This window comes from Lissotriton vulgaris, chromosome 2_2, assembly GCF_964263255.1.
Source record: "Lissotriton vulgaris chromosome 2_2, aLisVul1.2, whole genome shotgun sequence".
Classification (NCBI taxonomy): domain Eukaryota; kingdom Metazoa; phylum Chordata; class Amphibia; order Caudata; family Salamandridae; genus Lissotriton; species Lissotriton vulgaris.
In genome coordinates, this window is record NC_141688.1 from 115,692,785 (window position 1) to 115,718,590 (window position 25,806).

The following is a 25,806-nucleotide window of genomic DNA, read 5'->3' on the forward strand; positions in this document are numbered from 1 at the left end:
GCACAGCTGATGTTTGTTTGAGGTTTATTGGGTGATTTTTAATGTTTTTTGGGGGGGTTAATTGGGGTTTTGGGTGCTCCAACAAGTGGCGTAACCGTCCAAGTACGCCGTGGTTAGTTACTGGTTGAGTGCGTTGCAGACTGTGAACGCATCCTTGAAATTGGGCACATCCATTAGGTTCGTCATATAAAGACAGATTACATTGTAGGCTATAATAATCAGTTTATTTCGTCACTGATTTATCATTGTTTTTTTCTGTAACAGTTCATAGAAATCGGTTTTTCAAAAATGATTTTCAAAACGTTTTTTAAGTTCATTCAGAACCATCCTTAAAGGTAATTTGCAATCATACTCCAATGCATTTCGGGCATGGCTTGCCCTTTTTCAAGGAGCTCTGTGAACACAATAGCACACATTTACTATTTAAACCATAACTCACGTACTGTAACGAGTAATTCACATAATAAAACAAATCAAGTGTGTACATTGTCTCAATGAGTAAAAACAGCGTGTGTGGGATCATGCGGGATGAGGTTACCTTACAACCCTGGTCGGGTGATTGGGGTGTGAGAAAGGGTAACGGGTTTTTAGGACGGGGTGAGTAACAAAGAGCACTTACGAATCTGGCTCAAGGCGGTGGGTGGAATGAGCTGTACAAAACGGGAACAGGTAAAAGAAGCGTTAAATACGGTATGGCCCGAAGTTGTCAAGCAACGCGGGTCAATGAAGGAGCTCCGATTTACTTTGTTTAAGGTGGAGGTTCGGTTCAGGAGTTCGCGGCTGCGGAGTTTCGCGTAGCTGGCGCAGTGGTTGTCAGGAAGTGTGTGGGTTGTTAAGGAATCGCTTGTGACGGGATGGGGTCATGGAAACAAACGAAGAACCAGGATGGAGCAGGAAAGTAGCGGCCATCTTTGAAGGGAAAGAATGTGTGCATGGTGGGTGAACGCTGAACAATGTACATAAGAAAATTACAGTATGCTGAAGCACCATGTACAAAAGAAACAGGGAAACATATGTGCCGTCCGGCATTACAAGAAGCTGCTAAATTCAATTCGGTCATTAAGACCGTACAGCTTCATTGCCTGGAGTCTGTATATCCAGGCTATCTCTCGTTGTAAGAGTCTTTTATTGTTGTCTATTCCTTCTTGTTTTCGCACAATTTCGAGCACTAGAAATTTCATCTGGGCCACATTGTGATGAAAATCATTAAAGTGCATAGCTATGTTGGATTTTTGATTTTTGGTGCGAATGTTTCACTTGTGCTCGTTAAGACGAACATTTATTTTTCTGGTAGTTTTGCCCACGTATATCATACCACATGGGCATTTGAGTAAGTAAATAAGGTTCATTGAATCGCATGTAGCGTTCACCTTTAGTTTGATTTGGAATCCTCTCATTGGGTGGTTGATGCTATTCCCCTTAATGATATTGTTGCAACTGTTGCAATTTAAACATGGCCTTGTGCCGGTGTAGGAAAGTTGTTCCATGGGTTGCTTTGACAAGATTTCTTTCAAGTTTTCAGACCTGGTGTAGGCGAAGATCGGAGGATTTTCGAATAAGTTACCAAAGTCAGGTTCAGATGACAGTATGCGCCAATGTCTGAGAATGATGCTTTGATAGGCTTTACTGGAAGTAGAATATCTGGAGACTAGTACTGTTCTTTTGTCGTCTTTTTTGGAGGAACCTGTTAAGGCTTCCTGGCGGGTGATGGCAGATGCTCTGGTGGTAGCTTCAATTATGGTTTCTTGTGGATAACCTCTGTGAAGGAATCTACTAGCCATTTCTTCCATTTGAATCTTGCATCTTTCAGGGTCAGAAACGATTCGTTTAACTCGTAACATTTGGCTGAATGGTAGGTTTCTTTTAAGAGAGTTCTGGTGAAAGCTTGTATGATGTACTGTATTATTTCGGTCCGTGGGTTTGCGAAATAGGTCTGTTTCCAACCCTTTTTCTGTGATTTTGATCAAAACATCAAGGAAAGTGATGGTATGTTCATCGATATTCCATGTGAGGATTATCCGGTTGTCTTTAGTGTTCAGATCAGTCAAGGCTGACTCAAGATTCTCTCGGGTGTCTTTCCAGATAAAAAATAGATCGTCGATATAACGAACATATAATTTTAGGTTGTCTGTCCAATTAGAGTTGGCATAAATGTGGGTTGATTCGAATTCTGACATGTAAATGTTGGCATAGGTCGGTGCTGCGCAATTGCCCATAGACATGCCGGACATCTGGAGGTACCACTGTTGATCATGTGTGAAGTAGCTGTGGTATAATGTAAATATCATCAGTTCCATAAGGAAGATTTGCAGTGGGTTAGTAATGTTGCTGTTCATTAGGGCTTTTTCTATGGCTTCAATCCCACCATCGTGTGGAATGGATGTGTAGAGACTTTTAACGTCAGCTGTACAAATGATAACGGTTTCTTCAGTGTCTATGTTTATCTCAGCGAGTTTTTTGAGGAAATCAGTGGTATCTTTGATGTAACTATTAAAACTAGTTACAATAGGTTGTAGATGACGGTCAAGGAACTTGCCAATCGGTTCATGGAGCGACCCTCTGGTTGACACGATGGGTCGAAACGGGGGGTTCACTGGATCTTTATGAATTTTGGGGAGCAGGGTTATGGTCGGGCTCTTGGGATGTTCAACGATGAGGTATTTTTTGGTTCGATCGTCGATGGTACCATCTTCATGTGCTTTGGTCACGAGTTCTGTAAGTTCGGATTTGTATTGATCCGTTGGGTTGTTTTGCAGTGGCATGTAGGTTTCAAGATCGGTGATATGTTCCTTGATTTTGGCGTCATACATGCTGGTGTTGAGGATGACGATTGCGCCACCTTTGTCTGCTTTCACACATTTGATTGCTTTGTTGCTAGCGATTCTTTGTAGAGTGGTTTTATCCTTCATTGTAACGTTTTGTTTGAATTTTTTTGAGAAGTAGTGTGGCTCACTGGTTAGAGGCGGCAGACCTGAGAGCAGAGGACGGCCCGGGACCAGGGTTCGATTCCCGGCGCGGCAGGTTTCTGGACCAGGGTCAGCGGACTCGATAATTCTCTCGCCTCGGTGCCCACTCTGATCAGCGATCACACACGGCAACTCTGGGCATTAGCTTGCCTCATCTTCACTAACGGCCCCACCAGACCGCCGGGGATGCCTGGTCTCACCCTGGAGATACCCATTAAGGGACCATCTCTCAGGGAAGCCAGGAAGGGTTTCGCAGCGGTCGAAGCGCCTTGGGACCCTACGGGTAAGTAGTGCGCTATATAAATGCCTATACATTACATTACAGAAGTTGATTTTGGATATATCTTGTCTAACGAGTGTCTCAAACGTGTCAATACTCTTATGACTGCATGGTGTCATGTATGAGATTGTTGTTTTTAAGCCTAGTAGTTGATCAGCTTTTGGTTCAGTGGGAGGTGGAAGTACATTTTCGAAGAAACCTACATGCCACTACAAAACAACCCAACGGATCAATACAAATCCGAACTTACAGAACTCGTGACCAAAGCACATGAAGATGGTACCATCGACGATCGAACCAAAAAATACCTCATCGTTGAACATCCCAAGAGCCCGACCATAACCATGCTCCCCAAAATTCATAAAGATCCAGTGGACCCCCCGTTTCGACCCATCGTGTCAACCAGAGGGTCGCTCCATGAACCGATTGGCAAGTTCCTTGACCGTCATCTACAACCAATTGTAACTAGTTTTAATAGTTACATCAAAGATACCACTGATTTCCTCAAAAAACTCGCTGAGATAAACATAGACACTGAAGAAACCGTTATCCTTTGTACAGCTGACGTTAAAAGTCTCTACACATCCATTCCACACGATGGTGGGATTGAAGCCATAGAAAAAGCCCTAATGAACAGCAACATTACTAACCCACTGCAAATCTTCCTTATGGAACTGATGATATTTACATTATACCACAGCTACTTCACACATGATCAACAGTGGTACCTCAAGATGTCCGGCATGTCTATGGGCAATTGCGCAGCACCGACCTATGCCAACATTTACATGTCAGAATTCGAATCAACCCACATTTATGCCAACTCTAATTGGACAGACAACCTAAAATTATATGTTCATTATATCGACGATCTATTTTTTATCTGGAAAGACACCCGAGAGAATCTTGAGTCAGCCTTGACTGATCTGAACACTAAAGACAACCGGATAATCCTCACATGGAATATCGATGAACATACCATCACTTTCCTTGATGTTTTGATCAAAATCACAGAAAAAGGGTTGGAAACAGACCTATTTCGCAAACCCACCGACCGAAATAATACAGTACATCTTACAAGCTTTCACCAGAACTCTCTTAAAAGAAACCTACCATTCAGCCAAATGTTACGAGTTAAACAAATCGTTTCTGACCCTGAAAGATGCAAGATTCAAATGGAAGAAATGGCTAGTAGATTCCTTCACAGAGGTTATCCCCAAGAAACCATAATTGAAGCTACCACCAGAGCATCTGCCATCACCCGCCAGGAAGCCTTAACAGGTTCCTCCAAAAAAGACGACAAAAGAACAGTACTAGTCTCCAGATATTCTACTTCCAGTAAAACCTATAAAAGCATCATTCTCAGACATTGGCGCATACTGTCATCTGAACCTGACTTTGGTAATTTATTCGAAAATCCTCCGATCTTCGCCTACACCAGGTCTGAAAACTTAAAAGAAATCTTGTCAAAGCAAAGGTGGAGAAGTGTGGCTCAGGGGTTAGAGGCGGCAGACCCGGAAGCTGAGATCGGCCCTGGACCAGGGTTCAATTCCCCGCCTTGGCGGGTCTTGGGCTAAAAAAAAATTCCACTGACTCGATAATTCTCGCTCCGGTGCCTTCTCAACTCACGGGTTCACACTCTGCGACTCTGGGCAATAGCTTGCTTAATCTCCACAACGGCCCCTCGCGGCGGGATGCCTGGCTTTCACCTTGTGGATACCCTGCCGGGGTTATCTCACAGGGGAATACCAGGACGGGTTCCCTAAGCAAGTGCTTAGATACCGACCTCAGTCAGTGATTTGCGCTATATAAATACATGTACATTTACATTTACAACTCATGGAACAACTTTCCTACACCGGCACAAGGCCGTGTTTAAATTGCAACAGTTGCAACAATATCATTAAGGGGAATAGCATCAACCACCCAATGAGAGGATTCCAAATCAAACTAAAGGTGAACGCTACATGCGATTCAATGAGCCTTATTTACTTACTCAAATGCCCATGTGGTATGATATACGTGGGCAAAACTACCAGAAAAATAAAAGTTCGTCTTAACGAGCACAAGTCAAACATTCGCACCAAAAATCAAAAATCCAACATAGCTATGCACTTTAATGATTTTCATCACAATGTGGCCCAGACGAAATTTCTAGTGCTCGAAATTGTGCGAAAACAAGAAGGAATAGACAACAATAAAAGACTCTTACAACGAGAGATAGCCTGGATATACAGACTCCAGGCAATGAAGCCATACGGTCTTAATGACCGAATGGAATTTAGCAGCTTCTTGTAATGCCGGACGGCACATATGTTTCCCTGTTTCTTTTGTACATGGTGCTTCAGCATACTGTAATTTTCTTATGTACATTGTTCAGCGTTCACCCACCATACACACATTCTTTCCCTTCAAAGATGGCCGCCACTTTCCTGCTCCATCCTGGTTCTTCGTTTGTTTCCATGACCCCATCCCGTCACAAGCGATTCCTTAACAACCCACACACTTCCTGACAACCACTCCGCAGCCGTGAACTCCTGAACCGAACCTCCACGTTAAACAAAGTAAATCGGAGCTCCTTCATTGACCCGCGTTGCTTGACAACTTCGGGCCATACCGTATTTAACGCTTCTTTTACCTGTTCCCGTTTTGTACAGCTCATTCCACCCACCGCCTTGAGCCAGATTCGTAAGTGCTCTTTGTTACTCACCCCCGTCCTAAAAACCCGTTACCCTTTCTCACACCCCAATCACCCGACCAGGGTTATAAGGTAACCTCACCCCGCATGATCCCACACACGCTGTTTTTACTCATTGAGACAATGTACACACTTGATTTGTTTTATTATGAGAATTACTCGTTATAGTACGTGAGTTATGGTTTAAATAGTAAATGTGTGCTATTGTGTTCACAGAGCTCCTTGAAAAAGAGCAAGCCATGCCCGAAATGCATTGGAGTATGATTGCAAATTACCTTTAAGGATGGTTCTGAATGAACTTAAAAAACGTTTGAAAATCATTTTTGAAAAACCGATTTCTATGAACTGTTACAGAAAAAAACAATGATAAATCAGTGACGAAATAAACTGATTATTATAGCCTACAATGTAATCTGTCTTTATATGACGAACCTAATGGATGTGCCCAATTTCAAGGATGCGTTCACAGTTTGCAACGCACTCAACCAGTCTTTTTAATGTAAAGACATCAAAGCCTCCTAAATGTATCTTTTTTTGTCTTATCTTCTTCCAATTCCGTCTTAGGTCTCTTAGGTGAAGGAGAACGACACCTGTAAGCCCCAGACTAAGATGAAGAGTAGGATGAAGAATCAGCAGAAACATGTCTCTTCTTTACTGAACGTTTTCCCATAATGCACCAAGCAGATGAAATGCCACAGCCTTAAAGTCCTCCAACTCAATGCTAGCTGCTCAAAACCCCCAACAAAATCAAGCCAAGAATTGCCAGCAGCATATACACACTCACCTGCACCGTGCTCTTTTATACACGAGATATTAGCGACATTGAGCCCCACTTACAGGTACGCGTTGCATGAAAAATAAAATAGACCGCTCAACAGCATGACAGTCATGCACATTAGCAGGGGTCTGACTCTCCATGACGCAGATTAGGAGAGTATGTGTACAAAAGACTGCTGGTTATACAAAACCATTACACAGCAGGAGTGAGCTGTAAGAATTCCGCAACACTTCCCTCCTCACGAAGTGGAAGCGAGCCTTTCCCACAAGCCTAGCGGGGGCAGGGACCCTGCCGCATACTTGTATGCCCCTAGCGCCACTGGAGCATTGCGTGTTTTGACACTACGGTGGAGCCGTGTGCTGGTCCATATTTACAAGGCCATGCAGAGCCACTCTGCATGGCTTTACACACCTTACAAAAAAGGCCCTCTTTCATGCAGTATTCTGCGTTAAAGGGGCGTGTCATCGGTGCTGCTGTGAGGGTTCCCAAGCAACACCCATGGCTGATTGACACTGTCCCAGATTTCCAAGGATTGGTGAATCTGAGGCAGCACCAAAAATGTACGCCTCTCAAAGAGAGGCATTAAAGTGGCGTAACAAACAGAAATACTCTTGTTTCTACTTGTTTTGTTGATCCTTCTATGTGTGCTGCATTCAGTAATACACATAGAAGGAGCAAAACACCATTAATGATTGTTTTTGTGCAGGAAGGTGTCCCTTCCTGCACAAATACAATCATCCCTGCAATGCAGGCACCCTTGCACCATCGTGCAAGAGTGCCTGTGTTGACGCTTGGCTGCTGTTTTCGTGTTGGCACAGGGGAGAGCACAGGCGTGAGCCGTATACCTAAAATATGGCACATCCCTGCATTTTTTAAATGACGCAGCTGGGTGCAGCGAAATTGCGTGCGGTAGCGTGCAGAACCATTTCATTGTAAATATTCCCCCTTGTGTCATAAAAAAGCACTAGCCCTGCATCGCACTGCAGCATTCCCTCCTCCTGTTCCATCATCACTACAAGAAACAAAAAGCAGGTAGTGCTCAGGACGTGCTAGTCTTTATAGCTACCAGATATGGTGGGTGGGGTCAGTTGGCATTTCCTGTTTTTTGTTTCCTGTTCTGATTTGGAAGAGTAAAATATCAATAGTGAGGACTGGAACGAGGCAGAGGGAGGTGAAGGTAATGTGTTTTTATTTTATTAGCAAGGAACTGGACACCCACTGCAGAGTCAGGGCTACAATCTCGTGGCTCAAGGCTATCAGGGCTGGACTGGGGAACCAAAGCAGCTCTGGCAAAGATGATCAAACCTCTCCGAGTCCAATGATAAGATTATAGACTTATTGCTGGCAGTGGCCTTTCAGCAACTTACCAAGAATTGGAAGGACTTTACCAAACTATCTTACCAGGCATGGTGGTATGCTGTTTGTTATTATCACAGACTAGATACAACTTTTGTATGTCCATTACACATGGCACCAAAGCACTTAGACTTATGGTCACCTGCTACACTTTTCATTGACACAAGTGCAAATCGCTTTCTACGTCCAACTCCTCCACAACAAGAAGTTGCTAAACCCCCATGACATCTTTAATATTACATGCTTTACTTTATTTTGTATTTTGTTCTCTCCTTTGCACTTCCATATCTTATACATGATGCAATTTTGCTCATATGTTGATGTTTTCTTCTTGTACATGATATATTCCATTATATCTAACTCAAATCATACTTGTTTGCTGGTTATATAATTGATATATTGTATGTAATTTCTCCATTATTCATTGTTCTCATTTTATCTGTATTTCTGTAATATCTACCCTAATAAACTTACTTCTGAACCTAAAAATAAATTATCAAACCAGCCCGCTTCTATCATCTGCTCGAGCAATCTCTCTCTTTCCATCCATTCTCTCTCTCTTCTCACCTCATACTCTTCTCCCTGTCTGATTAATTTCTCTCCACCATACCCCTCTCTCTCTTTCTTTTTCTCTCTGGAAGCCTGCAATACCTGAAGCAATTCTCCTGGAAGAAGTGACAAAGGCACCAGGAGCGCCTCACCCTGCCCTTTACACCGACCACCAAGGGCTCCAGCCACTTAGGAAAATGCTTGGTGGAATAGAAGACCTGTCCTGCAAGCAGGCTAGGATGTTAATTCTAGCCGCAGTGGCGGCTTTGAACTTCGGCAAGTGGAAGGCCATGGAAACAGGTGGTAGATTGGTGGTTTTATAAAATAAAAAAGTTAAGTAAATAAAATTAAAATGGACTTCTTCCCTCGTGACTCCAGTGCCCCAGCTAACTCTCTCAACCAATCCTGGTGCTGCCCTCGTGCTGTTAACCAGTGTCAGAGCAGCACCAGAATTGGTGGGCACGGCCTCTGTCAATGCTCACAAGAGCACTGGAGACTTTTGGTTTCTCAAACCCAGCTGTTTTAAGATTATTGGGTTGGAGAGGTTTAAAGTGCACATAAGTGACTGATCGTCGCAAGAAGGCCGGCCAAAGAGACATTCGCACTTTTACAAGTGCGAAAGCAGCTCACACTTCTCCCTGCTGCCAATCAGCAGGCCCCACCCAGCCTAGCACTCCGTTCGGGACGGGGTGACGAAAAATAAAATGGTAATTAATGAAGTTCATCACTATTTTATTTTTCATCTCTGGCGGCATTTCAGTGGGGCGATGTTCCTCCACTATAACGGAGGATCCACCCCTGAGAAGGAGGCCTCAACATGTGGTCAGAGGACCATCAGCTCCTGTGTGCTCGCGCCCTGACTGACTACGATGCAGACGTCTGGGCTCTCACCTATTTCCTTATTTGAAATATAATATAACCTAAAATAAAAACGAATTGAAAGATTGACTACTCAGCAAGAACTGAAAAAAACTTATGTAGTCAGACTAACCATGAAACTATATCCGAAATATTTGAATTTAAAATATGTTGATGGATGTGATACTTTGGTAAAATCACATAGTAGAAATAGACTCTGTATGTTGTTATTTTCCACGGGTGTAAGAGTCTATTTTCTTCAAAACTCATCTTTATGTGAAATATGCTGACATGACACAATGTGAGACAGCAGCCAATCTTTCCCCCTTACCTTTGATCCGGCCAGTCATGTAGAGGAAGCCTTCCTTGTCCAGTGTGCCCAGGTCTCCGGAGTGCAGCCACCCACCTTCGTCAAAAACCTCTTTTGTTTTGCCTTCCATGTTTAAATATCCCATGAAAACTGTCCTTCCCCAGAAACAGAATTCTCCATTTCCATCAGCATCTGCATTGGCTAGTTTCACTTTACAGCCAGGCACTGGTTTCCCAACACTGTAAGAAACATTAAGAAAGGCAGTGGCATTACAATGAAAATAGGTTAATTCTGAGCCTCCAGGAGGTGGGTGTGGCCTCTTTCATGAAGTGTCTAGTTGGGACAATGTTGTAAATGGATGAAGATAGATGACAGGATTCTTCTAGTTGATTACATGTAGATGTATTGTAGGACACAGCTGAGTACAAAACCTTGCCAGCTGACCAGACCATCAACTGACACTGGTAGAACACTCTGGTACAGATTAGAACACTCAAAGGTATTCTGGGAAGCTAAGAAGGTGAAAACACTGAGGAAGGGCTAATGACTACTGTCAGCCATATTACAAGAAGAATCAATATACAACACATCTTCCTCCTTTACAGAAAAGAAATGAAACAAACATAAAAATAAAGCTTAAAGTATGGGAGACAGCAACAATAACATTAAAGACAGATAGGAGGTTGTTCACTGGAGCTGGAGGTAGCACTCTGTGCACCTATTCTTGCCTAGAAACCCATCCCCCATGTTAGAGAACATGCACTGGAAAGGCGTCCGGAAACACTCGAATCACATATCTTTTTTAGCATGACAGTATCTTCCAGTTGAATGGCTTAGCTCGCATTGATTTACCACAAATCAAACCTGACAAAGAGGTGTGTAACCTACAGGTGCTACTCAGGGAATAGATGCTTACAATATGCTCAGTTCTTTGACCTCATGCCAATGATCATGTCAGCCCTTTCCTCTACCACGCATCCTAGTTGAATATTGATAGTTTTGGGTTAACTGCGTTGTATCAGCATGGCCATGTGTTGGGGTTGCATTTATTATGAATGTTTTTTTCTAAGTCACAATTTTGACTGATTTAGAGCAGCATTTCTCCAATACAATTTCTATATTCTGTCTTATGGCCAGAACAGTTCCAACACGGATAAGTGGGAGAGGTGTGGTGCTGCGGCCAGGGTAACTGACTCCGGAATCTGGGGATCACGGTTCGATCCCCGGGGTGGTGGCAGATTAGCCCAGCACCATGTGATTCTGGGCAATGCTTTGCTTAATCTTCCCGATGGCCCCCAGCACCGAGAGACCCTAACGGGTGATGGTTCGTTCTTTACAAATGTGGAATATTATTATTAGTCATCGCAAAAGATGGACAACTATTTCGGATACCCCACCTCTCTTCTTTGATATCCGCAGTCCTTCTCACCTCCTTCTCTACACACCTCAGAAGGCAAGAATGGACCCCTGTTGGATAAACATGTCTCCTAAATCCTGTTGGAACCGTGAAAGGATTACAATCAGTAATGTAAAAGGGCAGCCCAAAGGTAATTTAATATTACGATCTAAAATGTAAAGAAAGGGAGACAAAGGCAAGAAGAGATATGGATGCAGAGGAGGTCACCCTTTAAGGGTATGGAGGGTTAAGTGGGTGATGGAAGTATTAAAAATATCCACTCAAGCTCACTTTGTGAGGTAACATTGGGGGAGATGTGGCGTTACGGTCCAAGCTGGTGACGTTGGAACTGTGCAACCAGGTTTGAGTATCAACGTCGGATCAACATCCTGTGATTCTGGGCAAATCATTTAATCTCCCCGTGCTTAAAGAACAAATCTGAGGTGTCCTTATGTAATGTAACTTATGCTCATGTATGGCACTCCAATACCTTCAGGTTGGCTTTGCGCTATCTAAAAATGGCCAAAAAAAGAGGAGTGCCTCTATGAGTGCTGGCATTTGGAACAAGCAAATGCTTCCACTGAATTGATTTGATGAGCCAATGTGACTAGACCTACAGGTAGATGCCAATATTGTTTACCACAGGAAAGGGGCTGAAACAAGTATTGTATTCGCTCAGTTCTTCCTGCTGAACTGACTATAGATCCCCCAATTCCCAAGGCCTGGCCCTAAAAGCACCCCACTCCTAAAAACTCTCCCCAAACCCCAGGCCTTATAACTACCTGTCCCCCCACCCTGAGCCCTAAAAACCTTCTACCGTTCCAAAAGTACCACGACCCCCCACGCCTTGACCCCTAAAAGCAACCAATATCCCTAAAAAATATCCCCCCCAAACCCAGCCCCACTTACCTGTCCATGTCCGGAGATTCTTGTTTCGACGGTTCACCGCCCATCTTGAACACTAGAGTGCTATCTGCCTTAACCACGAATATGTGTGGTTAAGGCAGATGCGTTGTTCAAGCAAGCACGGTTACGCTTGTGGTGTTACGGAACGTGTGGTTCTGCCCTTGTTGTTCTGTTAGACTGGGAGCCTGTGCGTGCTCTCTCCGACCCGGCAATGCAGCTTGGTTGGAGAGAGCTTCAGTGCTCATGACAGTTTGGCCGACCTGAGACGACCGGCCAAAACATCATGCGCACTGATAACAGTGCCCACCACTCCCCGTCAGTGCCAGTCATCCCCTTGCCCCGCTTCCAAGACTCCACAGTAGGAGAAAAATAAAACAATAATAAACATGGTTGATTATCGTTTTCTTTTCCAAGTTTCGCAGCTTCTGGCGGAGGGGGTGGGGGGGTTGGACTGGGCGATGCTTCTCTGTCATAGCGGAGAAGCTGCCCAGGGGTAAGATGTCATTGAGGTGTAGTTAATGAGATCTCCATAGGAAAATTGTGTACATGAGAGTACTGGTCATGATTAAGCTCAGAGTTGTGTAAAATGTTAGGATTTGGGACGGTAGGTAAAACTCATAATTAAGTGTCAAGTTAGGTAGTTAGTAGCCTCTGGAAAGGGATAGGAATGTGAGTAGGTTTAAAGCCCTTTTTTCTGAGTAGCAAATGTAGGCAGTAGTTCTAAAGTAATTCTCCGCTTGGCGTATTATCTTTGCAGTCCCCTGCGATTAAGCATGTTAGGTAGGGCAAGAGATCCTTCTACCGCTGGGGCTCCTGCAAACAACTAACTTTTCAATTTTTGGAAAAAAGCTGGAAACCTTCCAATTGTAACTGTGATCCTTTTTCACTTCTGCAGAGATATAAACTTCTGATTTAGAAGACTCTATTGTGTAGCTGCATGGCACCCTCTGGCTAGGGCTGATATTTGCTCACCACAAATTACCAGTAAGAATAAAATTGAACAGAATCATCTGGGACCAATAAGTATCTCTATTTTAGGATGTTGATGCTTGTTTAATCGCCTGCCTTAGATGTGTGACTTACCTTCGGAGTCTGGAAACCATGGGGCCGGACATGCAGTGTGGGCCTGTGGTCTCACTCATTCCATATGCTTCATACAGAGTGATGTTGAGCCCCAGGAAGAATTCCAGTGTCTCCACTGCAAGTGGCGCAGCCCCGGAAAAGTGCTTCTCACATTCTTCGAAGCCTAAGGCGCTACGGATCTTCGAAAGCACCAAGAAATCCGCCACGGTGGGTAAGAAAAGCTTCAGATCACCTCTGCAGGGAAAGGAAACCACAAATAATTATTTTGGATTTGGGACTTTAATATCCACACATTAATTTACGTACTGGAAGGACTTGGCGTAAATTGTGATTGAGAGTCGATGACTTATTGGGGTGATCTTTATATTGTACTACAGAAGCCTTACCTTGGAAACACAAATAGTTTTCTGTGATATATATCGTTTGTTACCACTACATACACAAAGGTACTATAACGGACATCAAAAACTATTCATCTATTTAAAGATTCAACTACAATGAATATATACTAGACATCTTTTGTTTGAGTACAACTTCCTAACTTCAAGGTCTTCTGAGCGTAAAAAGACTCCTATTAGCGGGTCACATCATGTAAATTTGGGTTTACCAAATTGTTCATTTACAAGCTGTAAGGGACCTCATCGGACTTAAAAATGTGTGCACTTTTCCATGAGGTCACTTATTTTGTCTAAGAAATCACTACAGTGTATAGAAACTATTTAGACCTAATGCAGGAAAACGATTCCTGAAATAAAAGGTAAACTGGTACTGAACACACCCTAGAGTTGGGAAAATACATTTGCTTTCTTTTAAAGGTGTTTGCTGTTGTACAACACTCCTTTCTATTACATATTCCAAAGTGCAGGGCAGGACACTCTCTAGAACTCAGGATCCTAGGGTTACAGGGCACTGAGCACAACAACCTCATGTAATAAAGCTCAGAGAGGAGGGCAAATAGGAGGCCATGTGGAAAAGCAAAATGTCAGGCCTAAGAAATATGTAGGGACATCTCAAGACTTCATTGCAAAGGCAAGAAGAAAAGGCAGTCAGGTACCTGCAATGAAGTATCAATTAAAGTGAGTGCACCAGGGCTGCTGTCGGAGTGCAGGGGATCTTAGTGGAGCTAGTGGACCATGTCAGAGGCGTGGCAGGGCCTTCTAGGCCAGTGGGAGGAAGGTAGGTTGAGAGGATACTCAAAACACAAGGAGGGAGGTACCCTTGGAACCAATAAGGGACCGGGTAAACAAGTATCCAAAAACAAGGAAGAGGTCCCTGAACTTTAAGGATATACCTTATGTCGTAAAATAGCCCCCCTAAGGTGTCTATGGAGGCTATATTCGACCTAGAGCGAAAGCTATCTCTGCAATGTAAATACACACTATCAATATCACTAAATGGTGGTTAACAGTCAGTAAAGGAACTCTGTGTACAATCCTACAATCTTTAAAAACACTCTAGTATTCACCAATCTTTAAAATCATCAATTTATTGTTCAAAATTAATAACATTATCAAATCTAGCAATACATAAAAATACAATCAATAACAAATTAAAAAACCAAAAGTCGACGCGGCGTTTCAGTGTCTTGTGTGGATGGCAATACCTTCTTCAGGACGTTTTTTAAAAAAAAATCACTAGAAAAATAAAATTACATAATTACAATCAACAGAGGCCTATTATATACTGACGTTAGCAAAAACATAGATTCGCATTTTCCTTACATTGTCACATTTACCAAACATTTATTATATCTACACTCGGGGTTGTACCCAAACATGCGGTTCATATCCTAAAATGAGGAATTCTTCTCGAACGAGGGTCCATATTAGAGTAGTCTATCTCAAGGATCCATTTGTATTTCGATAGGCATCATATTGATACAAACATTTGGCCTATCCTTGATCAGCCTGATTTTAGTCATTATGGTGGTGATAATCTTTGTACACATCAATGTAACAGGCTTCTCTCAATTTACTAAAGACTTTAAGTTACAAAAACCGATATGCCTTTCAATAAGCCTCATTTTCATACATTCATTCCACCTAGCCTTGGCCAATTCGATTTTAATCGTTAAGTTGACGGTAGTCACGTTTTTACACAAAATTGTTCCAAACGTACCTCAAACTTTTTGAGGGATTCAGACCATAAAAGATGTCTTGGAAGTACAGCTTTTCATTCATTAGGCTGCATCTCTTGTTATTTCTTCACTCAATGGAATTTTTTGACAATTATTCCACCTGGAGAATAGATTTCATAATGTTGTTTGTTCAACCCCCCAAAGATCATGTATTCAATATGACTCTTCCTAGATCGTATATACATAAAATTCATACCTGAACATGAATTCATATATGGTTAAGAGGATACACAGCAGGTTGGTAGATCTAACGTTATGCAGCAGGGCACTTTCATAGCACACAGGCAAAAGCCATGCTCAGATCACTATGGAAAAGACAAGTGACATGCAGTGAGGACAGCAGCGTCCTGTGCACGTAAGAGCAGTGGGACTTTGTAGGGGAGATTTGACAGACGACCACAAGTTAAAATTAAATAAATAATACATTTTTCTTCGTCTGTCGAAATCCCCCCTCACCCAGCCACCTCGCTCTTACCTGCACAGGCCGCGGACGAGTGTGGTGTCCCTTATCTCAGGGCTCATCCGTTAACAAGGGTGAAAATACACAGGTAAAGGTGGGGATTGGTCCAGGAGTATTTTGCATGACAGCGGAGACAGTATCTGAAGGGTGTCTGTTCCATCACAGTCGAGGCGTTGTAGGAAAGCGAACAACGTGAGCGGGCCCTGAAGGGCGAGGCACCACAAGAGACCGAGGACAACCAGAGAGTCGCTCGGAGAAATGGAGCCCGGAAGTTGACCTGAGGCGGTAGTTCAAGGAAGACAAACGGAAAAAAATACCAACGGAAGGAGAGGAACCGTAAAAGTCCAAGAAGAGCACCAATGGTGTTGATCTGGAGCACATGTCCGAGCCTAACGGCGGAAAAATACATTTTTAACAATGGAGTCAATGCCCATGCGCATTACTAACAAGAGGAGGAGTCACAATATCTCGTGACTCAAAAGATTTCTTCAAAGAAAAACAATTTGCACACAACCTGGCCCAACACTAGATCGCAGGAGTATGCAGGGCGTGCGTATCTACAGCAGCACATGCCTTGAACATGTTTGACACTGCTTAACCACTGCATGAAGAGGTATTCCTGCATTCCACATGTTATTTTTTGCAGTAGGGCCTTGTTTCATCTTGTCTTTTGCAGGTCCCTGTCTGTGTCTACCCTAGCCTCAAGATCCTAAGTCATACAAACTCCTGCAGAGGTATCTTGCTGTATCCTACAGACCTCAAGCAACAAAGCTGACGATGCACGCCCCTCCAAGGCCCCATTACAGCAGAGGGCCAGCGGCCAGTCACCGGAGGCTTCTGTGTCCTATATGCCATTCAAAGTTCCAACCATCTTCACATCGATAATCCCTATACTTATGTTCAATTTAGAAAGCGCCATCAGCAGATGTGGCAAGGGTGTAAAGTAGATACTAGCCGGGAAGTCTGAACCATAAATTAATAACCTGCAAGAAGGATTATGGGAGAAGGAAGTGATAAATGTTATTATGTGATGAATCTATGCCTACGACAACTTGATAAGTGCAAGGTGAAGAGCATGCAATAGTCATGGCTCCAGTGCGATCATGTGAGCAACCGCGAGTGACCACTTATCCATTATTTTCAAATTTGTCCAGACTTTGTAATAATTTGTTACACCTCTTTGATAGTGGGACGGGAGGTGTGGTTGGTTTCAATGGCTCTGTGATGATAGACCATTATGTTGGATCTCTTTCTTATAGCTTAATGTTGGTGTTACAAAATGTTGGATTGGATCATGTATGTGGGCATAAAGCAAAGTATACTGTGATCTTTCCGAGAGATGGTGTGGTGCACTACAGACCAGGAACAAGACTGTTCCACATCTTAGAGGTGATGCTTAAACAAATATTGACTCAAAATGTACTACCTTTTAAGTTGTATAATTATTAAGCAGACATGAGGTGTAGTAGACAGAAGTATATTGAAAGACTGTAGTATACCAGCCACATGCAGCTGCCTCCAACACCATCAGCAACATAAGATAAAACTGCAATACAAAGATTCCAATCATAGACATGATTTTTCAGAATTAGCAAACAAAGAGGTACCAGAATTAGGCAACCAATGTAGCAGTCATAAAAACAACATACACTAGACGAAGAAGCCTGCTGCACGCCTTCCTCCTTTTGATGATACAACAAACACAGACAACACTTAATATACATAGAAATAACCACATCTTTCCATGACTTAATCACTAAATATAAACATCTTCCCCATAGACCTGTTGGAATAACACAGAATTCTCATAATACACTACTCTCTGCATGTCCCTAATCTGAATCCCAAACAAACTCCTCTTGTTGCTTCACTTTTACCATCACTACATCTACTGCTCTTGTGGAACCTAGGCCAAGGGTCCCCTTCATCAAATTCAAAACAATCAGGTTCACTCACATCAAACACAATACACAGCATTCCTTATTGAATATTGATGTATTCCCGATTCTACACTCCACCATCGAGCACCACAAAAAAATCACCCACTTTTGTACCACAAACATGTACACATTCTTTTCATTCACAAATCAATTTGTATTTCTCCCTGTTAATTTTAGATATGTTTCTTCTTATTTATATCCTTTTCAACATAACTCTGCACAATCCCAAAGATTGTTACCTTCCATGCAGTACCTATAATTTGGCAAAAGATGTGAATAAGTGAGGCATAGCAGAATTAGTTAAAAACTGTTGATCACAAGGCCACTTTCGATGGCAGCTCTTGTACCTAATAATATTGAGTCCTCCACCATCCTGCTCAACCTCTGTCCCTGACAATCGACCACTGGAGTAACACACCTCTGAAACCACCTGCACCCATTATCAGATACCAAGTCCAACAAGGTGCCTTCTCTAGCGAAGATGTTTTTATAGAAAATTGATCACCACACCAGTCGCAATGTTATCTCCCATCCACAACTCAGACCACTTTGAGATATAATCCTCTTGGCAAAAGGCATAATGAGTACACTTTGCAAACCAGCATCTAAAGCAAATTTCTACCAAAGACTACATAGCAGAGTAAGAGGATGGCGCCTAGTAGGAAAAGGCCTGACCGACTTGTTACTATGAGCACTCTCCCAACATTCATGTTAAACGCTTTCCATCTCACCATTTGTGGAAGATTACCAATACATTGCCATCAATCACCTTTCTGTGGCTGAAATTTCCAAATGACCGTCATGGGTACACCACACAAGTTTCCCTCAATCATATTAACTAAAATATGAACCTGCCAGGTTGTCACTAGTCCAAAAGAGGTGTATTTATGTAAGTGAGATTAAACGGAAGCAGTGACATAATTCCCAACATTTGGAGTATCCGCTGACCAGCAGTGAACTTTTGCTGTAGGACCTGTTTGACTATAATGAGCCTAGGTTCCTCACTAGCAGTGGCACACCCAACAACAGATAGCAGATGGGAGCATCAATCAGACTGTTTCAGACATGAGTGGCTGGGGAGGTTGAAGTGCGAGATTGCACGCTTTGATTGTCCCCCTCCTCCCAAACCAGAAGTATGACCTTGCTCTGCTTTGAAAGTAGGAATTGGGAGCCATCGTTTGAACCTTAAGTTATCTCAGTGATAAAGGAAATCAACCTGCACCTCTCTCTTCTTCAAATAATTCTTCTAATCCCCCAACCAGACCACCAGTTGGCGCAAGATCAGACCACTGCAATATAGTGGCTGTGAGAAGTTGGCCTGGTATATAATGCTCACTAATTCTTAGTGATCACTTTGTACCATGCCAAGCAACCCTTATGATGATGGTTGTAATTCAACCTTGTAGACCAGTTATCCTAGTGGTAACGTGGACAAAGCAGTCTTAGGCTAAACTCTGAAAGGCATGTGAAGCCAGCTGTTATACCATACACAACCCCCTTGAATACCAAATGAAAGGGGCACCACACAGATATATATTGAAAATATATATTGATTTATTAACTATTAAAATCCCCTGGACTCTTTATGAGCACAGAAGCACAAGCGTTAAATCACAAGACAGTTTAAAATACACAAAAGTTGCACAATATGGATGAGCCCTAGGGGCCACCTAAACCATATACTAAATAAGTGGTATAAGAGATACCTAAAGGAAAGTGAAGAGGCCTAGGGCCTTGGGAATCGCTGGAGCTATTCGAGACTGGAGTTGACTAAGTCGGGAAAGGCCCACGGGACTCGGGTGCAGTGTTCAAAGTGCACGCACTTCTCAATACAAAGTCTATGGTGCGTAAAAAGCCCAAAGTTAGAAAGTTAGGAACCTTCCGAGTGACCTACGGAGCTGAAACTTAAAACACAGGCCCTTGGGATGTGTACCAGTGCAGGAGCACCGGCGGAGCTGAGTTACCTCACCCACAGGAAGCGGGTGCACAGGGTCGAAGATGTGTCGGGTTTCGTCACGCTGGTCGATGGTGCTTGGAGCTGAAGATGCTGCAGGCGGCTCGATGAGAAGAGTTCCGGTGGATCCAAGGGTGGATCTGAAGAGTTGAAGACCTGAAAGCAGAGGGGACAGTGTTCAAAGTCACTAGCCAGTGACTACCGTGGAACCAGAGTGGAACCAGGCGATGTCGGGTGCAAACAGGCGTTGTCGGGTAGCTTCTTTCTGCAGCCACGTGGATACCCGGGGTCGAGGACGTCCAGGAGTCGGTCACGAGCTGTCCCACGTAGGCTTCTCGCTGTTGGCGGTGTCGGCGACCTGATCGGAGCAAACAGGCCTTGGCAAATGCAAGCCACGCGGAAGTTGAAAGATGCTGTTCACTCGGCCCAGCAAGGTCAGAGCGAGGGCTCCTTTTCACAGGAGCTTGGGTAGGTCTGGAGCAACCAGACCTGCTGTTTAAATCTTCGGGTTCGTCGCCAAGATGGCCGCTGACCACGTGGCTAGTGGCCGGGATGGCGCGTCGAGTGGCACAGTGCAAAAGGGCCCCACGCAGATCGTGGAGATGCTGGGGGGCTGATCTTCGGTGCAAGGGCTGCTCGGTGGTGGGGGTTCTCAATCCCCAAAGCACAACGTCGAGGATGCCTCAGAAGCTGCGCAGTCAGCTTGTCGGGTGTCTTTCAAGAGGTCCGGTCCCACGTCGCTCGGTGCCTCCACGGGTCCCTTCTTCGCAGGGACTGTGGATCGGGCTCTGAGAGGTCTGGGAGTCTGGTTCTTGTCGGGCTCTGGGCTCGGTCTCCGGCGGGAGGCGGCGGCAAAGCAGACGTCGAGTCGCTGGTTGGTACCTGTGTTCACAGGGTGGTCACTCCTTGGCCACAAGGGAGATTCTTCTTCAGTCTTCTGTGCAGCAGAATGTCGAAGTCCAGTCTTCTTCTTAGTTTTAAGTTGATTTCGGGATGATCTGCTGTGCAATGGCACTGCTCCCCCTCTTATTCCAATCTAGGGGGTGGATCACCTACTAGGTCCCTCCTCTGGGAGGAACCAGGAAGGGGGGCGGTTACACCCCCTTTCCTTTGTCCAGCTCCGCGCCAGGACTGGGGCTGGAAGGCCCCAGAACCGGTTTGGGCTGGCCTATGCACGGGGACACCTTGTGTGCCCCGGGCATGTCTGATTCTATTCAGCCCTGTCCTACCCAATACACAAAATCCTGTCTGGGGTGGTGCTCGCACCTCCCAAGGCAGGAAACCCTTTGTCCAGGCCACCATCTGCCGAGTTTCGGTCAGCAGCAGGAGGCCAGACTTGTGTCTGTGGTGGCAGCGTCCATTTTGTGAAGCTGAGGCTCTGTTTAACTTTAACCGGGGTTAAGGCTACACACATGTCGTGTCCCTCTAGAAGGGTGGAATGCTATCCCCGTCGCCAGAATTGGCGAGGGGATAGTATTCCAATTCGTATGACACCTTACTCGACATGTTTTGATAAAGCCAACCCAAAGATAGCATTTAACCGCGAGGATTATAATGCACTTAAGAGTATATGGTATGGCAATATCCCGGAACAGCTTAGGGAGTGGTTCCCGACAGCTGCAGACAGGCTCAGCTCATGCCAGAGCACCATCTCACATATTTCCAAGCACTCTGCCTCCAGGATTGATGAGGCCTTCCATAGGAGTGGCTGATAGGAACATATGTGTCCAGTTTAGGGTTAGGCACAGACATACTGTACCTAAGTAAGAGGTGGTTACACCGACTTACCCCAGCTGAGTGATCAGCCAGTTGTGTCAAAGATGGAGGCCAGGCCAGGGGTGGCACAATACGTGCTGCAGCCCCTGGTAGGCCTTGGATACACCTATGCCCTGGGCACCTAGGGTGCACTCTTACAGGGGCTCATAAGGTGAACCAGTTCCAATTCGTAATGCACCTAAAGTGCATTGGCATCAATTTAGAGAGAGAACAGCAGGCTGTGGGTCTGATTAGCAGGCCCACAGCCACATTAAGTCAGAAACCAGTGAAGCAAAAAGCAAAAATTTGGGGTGACCATAGGATAGCAGACCCTACTCTCCTACATAACCCCCCCCCAAACGCAGGGACATTAGACTAACCTTGACCAGTTGTGTCTTCATGTTCTAAGTGGAAGTACCTGGAGAGACCATCTGCGTTGCCATGGTCAGTCCCTGGGCGGTGCTCCACTGTAAAGTCCATCCCCTGTAGGGAAATGGACCACCTGAGTAGTTTGGGGTTTTCACCCTTCATCTGATTAAGCCATAGGAGGGGCTTATGGTCGGTCTGAATCTTGAAGTGAGTGCCAAATAAGTATGGTCTCAGCTTCTTCAGGGCCCACACCACAGCAAAGGCCTCCCTCTCTATAGCTGACCAACGTTTCTCTCTGGGGGTCAGCCTTCTGCTAATGAAAGCAATGGGCTGGTCCTGGCCATCTACATTAAGCTGTGAAAGCACTGCTCCCACTCCCAACTCAGAAGCATCTGTTTGGACAATGAACTCTCTTGAGTAGTCAGGACTCTTCAGGATAGGTGCAGAGCACATGGCCTTCTTCAGGTCATCAAATGCCTTTTGACAGATTTCTGTCCACTGAACCTTTTTGGGCATCTTCTTGGATGTCAGATCATTAAGAGGAGTCACAATGGACCCATAGTTCTTAACAAACTTCCTGTAGTACCCAGTCAGGCCCAAGAAAGCTCTGACCTGAGTCTGGGTAGTTGGAGGGGACCAGTCCTTGATGGTCTGGATCTTACTCTCCAGTGGTTGAACTTGGCCTCCACCTACAAGGTGGCCCAGGTATACAACCTTGCTCTGCCCTATCTGGCACTTTGTTGCCTTGATAGTGAGGCCTGCCTTCTGCAGAGCCTCAAGCACTTCCTTTAGGTGGATCAGGTGATCCTCCCAGGTGGAGCTAAAGACAGCAATATCGTCCAGATAAGCTGCACAAAAGTCATCCAACCCAGTGAGGACTTGGTTCACCAACCTTTGGAAGGTGGCAGGTGCATTTTTCAAACCAAAGGGCATCACCACAAACTGATAATGCCCACTAGGGGTAGAAAATGCTGTCTTGGCTTTAGACTGCTCAGCTAACCTGATTTGCCAGTAGCCAGCTGTCAAGTCAAATGTGCTCAAATATTTGGCAGAAGCCAACTTGTCAATGAGCTCATCTGCCCTTGGAATAGGGTGTGCATCTGTCCTGGTGACAGCATTGAGTCCTCTGTAATCCACACAGAACCTCATCTCTCTCTTGCCATCTTTGGTGTGAGGTTTGGGGACCAGAACCACTGGGCTAGCCCAGGGGCTCTCTGAAGGCTCAATGACACCTAATTCCAGCATCTTTTGCACCTCAGTCTTTATACAGTCCCTGACGTGGTCAGGTTGCCTGTAAATTTTGCTCTTTACAGGAAGACTGTCACCAGTGTCCACCACATGTGTACACCAGTTAGTCTGACTGGGTGTCAAGGAGAACATATGCCCGTATGCCTGTAGAACTTGTCTGCAGTCATGTTGCTGATGTTCAGTGAGGCTGCCACCTAAGGCCACACCATCAACTGAACCATCCTCAGGGTTCTGAGTGAGCAGGTCTGGGAGAGGGTCACTCTCTTCCTCCTGTCCCTCATCTGTAGCCATGAGCAAGCCCATGTCTGCCCTGCTGACATATGCCTTCAATCTGTTCACATGGAGCACCCTGTGGGGGCTCCTGGGAGTTCCTAGGTCCACCAAGTAGGTAACCTCTCCCTTCTTTTCCAGAATTGTATGGGGTCCAGACCATTTGTCTTGGAGTGCTGCTGGGGCCACTGGCTCCAACACCCATACCTTCTGTCCAGGCTGAAACTCAACAAGGACAGCCTTTTGGTCATGCCAAGCTTTTTGTAATTCTTGGCTAGCCTCAAGGTTTTTGGATGCCTTTTCCATGTACTCTGCCATCCTGGAGCGGAGACCAAGTACATAGTCCACTATGTCCTGTTTAGGCTTTTTGAGAGGTAACTCCCATCCTTCCTTCACAAGACACAGGGGTCCTCTTACAGGGTGCCCAAACAACAATTCAAAGGGGCTGAAGCCAACCCCCTTTTGAGGGACCTCTCTGTAAGCGAACAAAAGGCAGGGCAGAAGGATGTCCCATCTTCGCCTGAGCTTTTCAGGTAATCCTTTAATCATGCCCTTTAGGGTCTTGTTAAACCTTTCAACAAGCCCATTGCATTGTGGGTGATAAGGAGTGGTGAACTTGTAGTTTACACCACATTCCTTCCACATAGCTGTCAAATATCCAGACATGAAGTTGGTACCTCTATCTGATATTACCTCCTTAGGAAACCCCACTCTGGAGAAAACTCCAAGTAAGGCCCTGGCCACAACAGGAGCTGTTGTGGTCCTAAGGGGAATTGCCTCTGGGTACCTGGTGGCATGATCCACTACCACCAGTATGAATCTGTGCCCAGATGCTGTAGGGGGATCCATTGGACCAACAATATCAATCCCCACTCTCTCAAAGGGAACCCCCACCACAGGTAGTGGTATCAGGGGGGCCTTTGTTGTTCCACCTGCTTTACCACTGGCTTGGCAGGTTTCACAGGAGCGACAAAACTCCTTGGTGTCTTCAGACATGTGAGGCCAGTGAAAGTGAGGGACAAGCCTGTCCCAAGTCTTGTTCTGGCCTAGGTGTCCTGCTAAAGGAATATCATGGGCCAAGGTGAGTAGGAAGCCCCTAAATTGCAGAGGTATAACCAACCTCCTGGTAGCACCAGGCTTGGGGTCTCTAGCCTCTGAATAAAGGAGTCCATCGTCCCAATATACTTTATGGGCACCTTGTGCATTCCCAGCAGCCTCAGCAGCAGCCTGCTGTCTGAGGGGTTCAAGAGAAGGACAGGTTAACTGAGCCTGCCCCAAGTCTGCCCTAGAAGGTCCCCCTGTCCCCAGAAACTCAACCTGATCAGGTTCAAGCTCTTCAGGGACAGTTCCTTCAGGGGTCTCAAGATCAGTTTCCTGTGAAGCCTGATCCTCACTTGTAGGCAGTTGGGAAGGCGCAGCCTTAACCCTCCTGTTCTTCTTCTTGGGAGGTACTTGGTCCATTGTTCCAGGATCCAAGACCTGAGGTTCAGAGAGGCACTTTTTGGCCTGTGACCTGGTCACAGCAAGGACATGTGATGATATCCCTAACATCTCTGCATGAGTCCTGTACTCAACTTCTGACCATAGAGAGTTCTCCAGGTCATTGCCCAACAAACATTCTACTGGGAGATCAGCACTAACCACAACTTTCTTTAGGCCAGTTACCCCTCCCCAGGAAAAGTTAACAAGTGCCACACTATGTGTAGTAGTGACATTGCTGGCATTGGTCACCAGGTAATCATCGCCTGGCATGTATTGTCCAGGGTCCACAAAGTTAGGTGTCACCATAGTGACACTGGCACATGTGTCCCTGTAAGCTTGAGCCACTTTGTTGTTAATCAAAGGTGTCTGTCTGTATTTGCCCAGGTTACTGGGACTTATGTCAGGGGTCAAATCTATGTCCCCTTCACAAACCAGAACAGCCTGTGTAAGGGTTCTGACTAGGTCAGAATCTCCTTCAGTTCCCAAAGTGATTCCCACTAAACCCTTGGCTTGAGGACCAACACTGCTAACTGTACTAGTGGGTGCAGGTGCCTTAGGGGCTGCAGTGCTGGGGGCTCCACCCTTTTTACACTCACTTGTCCAGTGAGAGGTGTTCTTACAAGTTTTACACCAGGGTTTCTTCTGACCTTCTTTCTTCTTCTTCTTGGAAGTTTGGGACCCACCCTCTGTCTCAGTTTGGGGCCCTGTTGAAGACTTCTGGTCTTTAGCTTTCTGCTCCCCACCCTTCTGGTCTGTTTTCTTCTGGTCACCACCCTGGTTCTGGTTCTGGTTCTTTTGCTTAACTCTGGTTCTTACCCACTTATCTGCCCTCTTTCCCAATTCTTGGGGAGAGGTCAAATCTGAGTCAACCAAATGTTGATGCAACTGCTGGTTCTGACAATTATTTAAAATTTGTTCTCTCATCAGCAAATTATACAATCCTTCATAGTCTGTAACCTTGCTTCCCAGCAACCATCCCTCCAGAGCCTTAGTGGCACACTCAACAAATTC

General features: G+C 45.0%; 1 protein-coding gene across 3 annotated transcripts in view; it reads right to left on the minus strand.

Annotated features, from left to right (window-relative positions):
- Positions 1-25,806, minus strand: part of ACSBG1 (acyl-CoA synthetase bubblegum family member 1) — a 628,810-nt gene that overhangs the window by 42,858 nt on the left and 560,146 nt on the right. For 2 of the 3 annotated variants that reach the window (XM_086959413.1, XM_086959411.1), the window contains exons 10-11: positions 13,181-13,417; positions 9,817-10,034 (exon numbers count right to left, since the gene is read on the minus strand). In XM_086959413.1, coding sequence (XP_086815539.1) covers positions 9,817-10,034; positions 13,181-13,417 — 455 coding nt within the window. The remainder of the gene's footprint in view (positions 1-9,816; positions 10,035-13,180; positions 13,418-25,806) is intronic. The other variant, XM_086959412.1, reaches the window with a different exon arrangement.